Source organism: Mus pahari, chromosome 10 (genome assembly GCF_900095145.1).
Source record: "Mus pahari chromosome 10, PAHARI_EIJ_v1.1, whole genome shotgun sequence".
Taxonomy (NCBI): domain Eukaryota; kingdom Metazoa; phylum Chordata; class Mammalia; order Rodentia; family Muridae; genus Mus; species Mus pahari.
In genome coordinates, this window is record NC_034599.1 from 58,473,771 (window position 1) to 58,481,989 (window position 8,219).

The 8,219-nt window shown below is 40.7% G+C and overlaps 1 protein-coding gene across 3 annotated transcripts in view; it reads right to left on the bottom strand.

The window, feature by feature from the left end:
* The window catches only part of Iqch (IQ motif containing H), a 184,620-nt gene that overhangs the window by 147,316 nt on the left and 29,085 nt on the right, over positions 1–8,219 (bottom strand). For all 3 annotated transcript variants that reach the window (XM_021207472.1, XM_021207470.1, XM_021207469.1), the window contains exon 5: positions 2,197–2,313. In XM_021207472.1, the coding sequence (XP_021063131.1) occupies positions 2,197–2,313 (117 nt within the window). The remainder of the gene's footprint in view (positions 1–2,196; positions 2,314–8,219) is intronic.

An 8,219-nucleotide genomic window follows, 5' to 3' on the forward strand; every position in this document is an offset into this window, starting at 1 on the left:
AGAGAGAGAGAGAGAGAGAGAGAGTGCACACCAAGATCTTCTGTTACCTGCTATGCTGAAGAATGAGACACCTCCTCATCAGATGAAAAAATACACAGCTTCCAGAACTAAGGATGCAAACTGATTATGGACTCAGATTTGCTTGACCAAACTTCCTGGATTATTTGCAGGCTGTTGACAAGCTGTTCCATTGTCACTACCGAGCAAGCCCCGATGCCTCTGCCCTGAGTGTGAAGAGTCACTCAGAAACATTAACCCTGCCGCTGCTTCTTTAGTTAACTGTGAGTCACTGTGACACACATGTAGCCACACTTTGGGTAGGTGCCTTTAAAAACATTTTTTTAATAAAAAAAAGAGGTAAATTCCAGCTGCTTTTTATCCCCAGATGTGCTGAAAGGTTTTTAAAAACCAGATACCTAAGTACTTTCCCTCAGAGAGCTTTCTGAACAATGCCTCTGTTTCATTAAACAACAACAACAAAATAAAAACAAAAGCCACCTATCTCCCCAGTGGCATCTGATATCTAGACCAGCATAAATGATAGGCCCAACAATTTGGGTGAGAAGGCCAATAATTTTGATCAGATTTGACACAATGTATGTGTTTCTTTTAACGTGGCCTGCTGTCAATTTCTATGAGGTCATTTTTTTCATGAAGAGAATCTTTCATATAATAAGTAAGCACATGTTATTAACATATCACACCTAGCAGTGACCTCTCTCACTACCTCGTTGTCCAAGGACACAGGAATAACACCCACACTGCTTATCCTTCTTGTAAATTATTTAAAGTATAACGAACAGCTAAGACTCCATCTTAAAGTTAGCGCTGCTTTGAATTCCTTATTTAAGTCTGAATATTGGCGTCATAAAGCAAAGCGTAATCCCCATGTCTCTCAGCAGGTCTCTAGAAACTTCGCCCTCATCACAAAGTTTCTGTAGCACGCGGAAGTTGCCCGGGGCTGCCAAGCTGCCCCACTCCGCCAGCTAAGCCAATATTAATTCTAGATTGAGGAGGAAAACCAACAACAGCACAAGAGAAATCTGCTGCTGTCTGTGCAGCCAGAGAAAGAATATTTTTACTTCAAGGGCTTTGGGGCTCCTGGGAAGCAGATAAAAACCTCTTCACATTAGTCACACTGACATTTTAAATAAAGTTCCAACAGGAATAAAAACATCTAACTTTCTGGTTATTTCTTAGGCTAGAAAATATTTCTAGGCTAGTGCTCTTAATCCAAACCTGTAAGAATAATATAAAGTACACACAGAGACCAAGTGTGTCCAAATGCCATGGGTGACACAGGCAACTGAAAAATCTACAAAAAAAAACTGGGACCACTTTAATCTATGATAATTAAGCAAGTTAGAAATGGTTTGGAAATTTTAATTCTAAAAGTAATCTTATTCTTACCTTTAATTTCACTAATACATATATGTGTGTGTGTGTGTGTGTGTGTGTGTGTGTGTACACACACATATAACACTGAGAGAAGCCAGAGGTTATAAATGTATTTTTAAAATACATAGATTTTTCACCTTAAAAATTATTTTTAGTAATAGATATGATCTCAAATAGTTTTCTAATTAAAACAAAGCACCACTTCTAGATGTCCCAGGCAAGCCACAGCACAGGAAGAGGCCAGAGCTTACCCTGGGGCACCTCAGCCAGGAGCCAGCAGTGTTGGCTGCTCCGGCGGGCAGGCGGCACATGCCTCTAGCTTTGCCTCTAGCACTTGGCTGCAGTCGGAGACGCGCCCACTGGCTTTGGGTTGGAGCATCTGCTTGCCTGTTGCACTATCAAATGCGGGCGCACCACTAGGAAAGCTGCTGGGATGTGGCTTTGCTTTGCTTTTTCTAGTGGTAAGTCTATTGTGCAAAACATCCTAAACTCCTCTATACATTCTTGTTGTCAACTCACTTCCTTCCTATTACATTTTGCTGCTAGATCATTTAAGGAGTATCAATCACAACAAAAAACTGGAATGAGCTACAAATAGATCTTTTAAAATACATGTATATTTTTCTTAGTCATTACTAATTATAGAGAGAATAATAGCCACTTCATTTTGTTAAAAAAAAAATCCCAAGGACAAAAGAATCGGTCTTACTTAAAATCTGTCTTCTGTCTCACCCCACTGACCAGCGCCTTGAGACCTGTCTTAGAATTAACAGTTTGCCAAAGCAGCTCACTACTTACCTGTGCTTTCCTCTGGTTAATATGTGGCAAACTGATCCCATAGTTAGCAGTTACAGCAGCCCTGTGGTGCTTGTTCTCAGGGTCCTGCATGATCTTCGGAGTCAACTGTATCTTTGGCTGAAACAAAGAACAATGTAACTTTTATGTAGAATGAGCAAACTAACATTGTATATCCTCAGAGGAATATAGAATTCTTGGAAAATAAGGACTTTAATGTAATTCTCACAGAAAAAGAATTGGATCTTTTATTGAGGCTACCAATTGATCCCTTTTATTCACAGACAAGGAAGATTTTCCTCTGTGGTGTGCACACTAATACATCATTCAGTTGCTCAAAAATAATGTTCCATGTCAACCAGCACAGACAAAGGACAAGACTCTCTCATCTCAATTTATTTCTGGCTTTCCAGGTCAAGGACTTAGTGAATAAAATCTATACTCCAGACACACAGGTAGAGGGCTCTCTTGGTCTGTGAATGTGGCCACGTTCCTCTAGGGACACTTACAGGTAGCTCTTGGTTTGGACCTGATAAATCTATCACAACAAATTCGTCTATACCTCTGCAGGGGTTTGGCCATCTGTAATTAGCACTTTTGTTAGGAAAAATTAAAAGCATCTTGTTCCAGTGACTTGTTTTTCATTGCAAAGGATTCCTATCAGAACGGCAGTGGGTGAGGGCATTGGAAAGATGTCACAAGATCTAGGTGACTGCTCTAGCCTGCATTTCTGGGAAGGACTCAATAAAGTCACCTCACTTCTCTGGAAGCCAGCCTATTTGCTTGTCGAGGGCAAAAGTTGTGTGTCACACTCTCATGGGGTGCTGCTCTGAGCCACAGCAGTCTATGACTTCAGGTTAGGATGACAGTTGTCACTAATGATTATGGCATCAAGAATCACTGGTATATATGTATTATGTATGTATGTATGTATATGACTTATAAAACACACACACACACACACACACACACACACACACACATATATATATATATATATATATATATATATATATATATATATATATATATATAGCTTTTGTGCCATAGTATAATTTACAAAACCTGTGGTTTTGTTTGCTAACCTAAGCAAGCTCACTACTATCCAGTTCCAGAACATTTTTATTTCCCCCAAATGAAGCTTCACACCTATTAGCAGTTGCTCCCCTGTCCTGCTAACCCCAGTCCCAGTGGCCACTAGGACACTATAGTATGTCTCTACTCATAAGGCTATTCTGGACATTTGTACAAATGGGAGCACAATATCTGGACTTTGTGAGTTTTAATTTTAAAGAACTTGGAGGCACTGGGAACAACTAGAAACTACAACTTGGGTTCAATCAAATACTTCTCTTCAGAGTGTGATCTGAGGCAAGTGTTACAATGGTTGCAGTAACCTAACAGACTGGTTAATAATTCACTGATTTCTTTGAACCTAAGCATTCACAACAGTCTGAGGTCAAAGTGAAGAGGCAAGCCATAAAAGTAGCAAAGGGTCAGACAGCTCTTGTTGAGAAGAGCTAACACAAGATCCACACGCCCCTTCTGTTTTTAAGGGTTGCAGAATAACTGAACCTCCGAATAACAGTCCCCAACTGCCCACGTGGAGACACAGGCCGCAAGCAAGTCATGTCTTGTGACTTTCTCCTTTGAGTGCTGTGGTAACAGAAGCAATGTGGAGCCCAGTTACAGATGGGTTTCCATCTCTGTGTGGTAACCCACACTCACAGCACTCCTCTGGCAGTTTTGCAGAAAGCCGAGTGACTCTTTTAAATTGAAGTTAATACCTGAACATAACTTTTTTCTTCTTAATTAAGCTTTCAGGATAATTTCCATCCTACCAAGGATCAGGAAATTGCTAATATGTATTATATTGACTGGATGTGGGTTCTGTAATTAGGACGCTTTAAGAATGTGGATTGTGGATACGACCGATGGTAATGGCTTCATCCATCAGGTCTCAGCTTCGTTAGAACTTTTAATTCTTGGATCACTGGCTCAGGGGACCAGAGAGCCTTTCTTAGTTTTATTACATTCCATCAACTTTGTGTGGCTTCGGGACTGGATGGGGAAAGGAAGACCCAGGTATTCCCTGTCTATTTTATATCTCCAGGCACAGATATTCCGGAACAAAATAACCATGTGAACAGAAATTGTGGGTTGGAATACAGATTCTTATTGTAGGCTCTTAGAAAAATTCTCTTAAAATTATTAATAGTTTCATCTTTGCCATATTGGTATCAAAGCATGAACTTATCAAAGTGAAAGTATGTTGCCTGCATGACTTGATTTCCCTTTTAAAATGTTGGATCCTGGGCACAGTGACACATGCTTATGATCCTACACTCAAAAGGAACAGGCAGAAAGATTAGACATTCAAAGCCAGACTTGCTACATGAAAACCTGTCTCAAAAATAATAAAGTAAGCCGGGCTTGGTGGCGCACGCCTTTAATCCCAGCACTCGGGAGGCAGAGGCAGGTGGATTTCTGAGTTCGAGGCCAGCCTGGTCTACAGAGTGAGTTCCAGGACAGCCAGGGCTACACAGAGAAACCCTGTCTTGAAAAACCAAAATAATAATAATAATAATAATAATAATAATAATAATAATAATAATAATAATAATAATGTAAGGTAAAAGAAAATGCTGTCAGTGGTCAGTGGGACGGCTCAGTGGGTAAACACACTTCAGCTAAGCCTTACAACAGTAGTGCCAGCTCCAGGTCTCACAGGTTGGAGAAGAGATCCAGCTCACACAGCTTGTCCTCTGACCTCTTCACAAGCACCATGGTACACACACACACACACACACACATATGCATGTACCACACACATGCACATACAAGGACACACACATGCACATATACATGTATATACTATACACACAGGCATATATACATGCACATCACACACAAATAAATAAAATGTAAAACTAAGTAAAAATACATATCAAACTAGGGGTGTGGCTCAGTAATAGTCTATACTTGTCTGGCATATGAGAGGCCCTGGGTTTGATGCCCAACAATAAATAAAATATTAAAAGTAGCTTCACTGAAAGTCATGATTAAGTAGATCCAATGCTGTCTTACTGTTTTATAGTATGTGTGTTCAAAAATCTTCTTATGGGCTTAGACTATATTATAAAATCCAATAATAAGGGATTATTTTTCTAAAAAAATAGAGATTAAAAACCAAAAGCAAATTAATCATTCCATTAAGCAGAAAAACACTCTCTGGAAGATGATCCTTCACCAGCAGTAAGAGAAATATCAGAAATAACTTAAGAAATTTTTCAATTGGTCAAGAAAAGGCAGCAATTTGTTTAATCTATTTTGACTCGCTAAACCATCTAAAATTTGCATTTTCTCCTTTTGATAGTAATTACAAGCAGATATATCAAATGTGACTCTCATTTAGACTTTGGTTTGTAAGAACAAAACTTATTATCAGAGCCAATTACTGTTTTACCTACATGGCTGCACAGAAGCAGGGAGCTCAATTTTCATCTCATCAGTGATTTTGTGGTATTTATTTTATTACTGTGCCCACAACGCTATATAAGAAGGAAATAGCTTATGCTATTAAAACTAGGGCTGGAATACAAGAGGCTAAGGTTGCTTCTGGAAGAACTTCTGAATTAAAAACACTAGGCAGCATGTAATGCCAGCTCCCCAGACATGGGCAGACCATAAAACAACGCGCATCTATCTGAGCAGTAGCTCCCACACAGAGTAATCAAAATTGAAATGCTTCACAAACAAAGTTGAGAGAAGCTATTTGCCAAGTTACAGTATTATCAGCAGAGCACTGTTCTCAACAGTGTCTGCCCCGAGTAATGTCTTCTAAAGTGGATATTGCTTAATGTCATATTCCCACTGGTAAAAGATGTCTTCCATGTAAATCTTGAGGCCGGAGAAGGGACAAACAGGAAAATGATTCAGTCACTTTTCACTCATTCTCAAACCATGGTTTTATATATTGAAAAGAGCAATAGACAGTGAGTCCCAGTTTGAGCCACATGAGTTAAATTTCTCATCTGTAACATGGGGAATAATATCAGACTCATAGGGTCATTTGTAAGATTCAAATGACTGATACTGTATGTTGAATATCTCATAAATTATAAAGTGCTGCTTGCGGGGAAAGTTGAAAGGAGAGCTTACTGGCTAAAAGGGTGGGGGAGGGGACTGCAGTAGACTGAAACACTTCAAATATATTTTACAAACATGAGTTCCTAATAGTCATCCTCCAAAATACCTAATGAAAACATAAACAAATTAACTTGGAATTTGGAAAATAAAAGGGAATTAAGCATTTAGCCTACTTTCCTTTACATGTCTATTTGGTACTTACCAGGCATGTCTAAGGAAAAGCTATTATTATATGTTTTCTTTATTTTTGAGATTTTCATGCATGTACACAATGAATCACAATCCTATCTGTTCCCCATTTCCCTCCATAAGGAAAAGCTCTTTAGAGTTGCTGATAAAAGCCAAAAGAATAGCAGAGTTCCAGAATCACTATGATCCCTACTGTAATCGGGCATTCGGGTAACATTGGTGGCCACTGAGATCAACTCTGTAGAACATTGTAGTTTTATAAAGGGCAGACCAAGCTGATTGGAGCTGAATTTACTGATCAACCATATATCATTAAAAGAGAGTAAAGAAACTACAAAACCAAGTGTGACAACGTGGGCCTATAATCCCAACCCTCAGAGGTGGAGGTAGGAGAATCAAAAGTTCAAGGTCATCCTCTACTGAATGGTGAGTTTAAGGCTCGCCTGAGCCATGGGAGAGTCTGCTGAGAGAGAAAGGGAATGGACTTTGCCTACAGATGATGGGGATGGAGGGAAGATGGTGAAGAGTGGAAGGAATCATGCTAGCCGTTAGAGCCAGGTGACAATGATGTGCATTTCACTATATACTGTAACACAATTTCTTAGTAAGTCATTAAAGTCTTAGTTAAAGCATTTAATTTACTTTATAGCATATCATTCTAACATCCTATTCCCAATGGCTTCCCTCCTTGCCTCCCTGTGAGGGGGAGAAGGCACAACAAGCAGAAACGCCCCATAGGCTCAGCAGCACCAACTTTGTGCTGCTTCTACATAGCCAGACTCCAGTTTCGAGTTCACAAGGCTGTAAGACTGCTTACCAGAGGGATCTGTCCTGTTTTCTGAGAACTGAAGAATGAGGGCAAACACTTATTCAGCTCACTTTGTGCCAGAACAAGTAAGTAGGGGCTGTCACACCCAACTAACTGGTACTTAAAGTTGAAAGGAGAAGCACATGCCAGCCGCCTACCTGCCACTCAAGGTAAGTAGGCAAGCCCTGCCAGTGGGAGATGGGTTTAGCTTGCCTCTGACCCCAGGTCTCTTGCCATCGCTGGGATGGGAAGTCATGGGAGGCTTCCTTGGGTTTGTCGGTCCAGAATAATCCTTCTTAGGAAATGGCAATGCATAAGACCTGATTGGAGAAACTGAATCAGCCATGCAAAGATCTGGAATTCCTTGAGAAGGGAGAAACTAGTCAGAGGAGGCTGGTTTTCACAGCTGGAGGGGCCAGTTGCAGAGGCTAAGACCACTGGAGGATGGTCTTCATAGCTGGAGGGACACTTCTTCCACTGTGGCTAGGAGGAGGAGGAGGAGGTCACCTGCTCCCTTCCCTTTCAGTGACTGTGACAGTAACGAGGAGAGATTGCTGCAAGCTGGAGAACAGGTGGGGGGTATGAATGTGATTTGGGTACAGAAAAAGGAAAGCATTTCTGGGCTGAGTTTGGTGTCACTTGAAACCTGGAAGCCACACACGACATTGAAATCAGGGCAGTCCACGTCACTGTGAGATGTGGCCCAGTCACGTGCTGCTGCTGGGTGCAGACCCAGAGCAGCTGAATGATAGATAGCCGTGGGGGTGGGGGAAGACACACCAGGATTCTGAGAGTAGTGCTTAGTCACTGAGTCTGATGTTAAGGGTGGGAGGGTCTTCTGGGTCCCTTGTCACATGCCAGAGTTCTTTTTTTTTTTTTT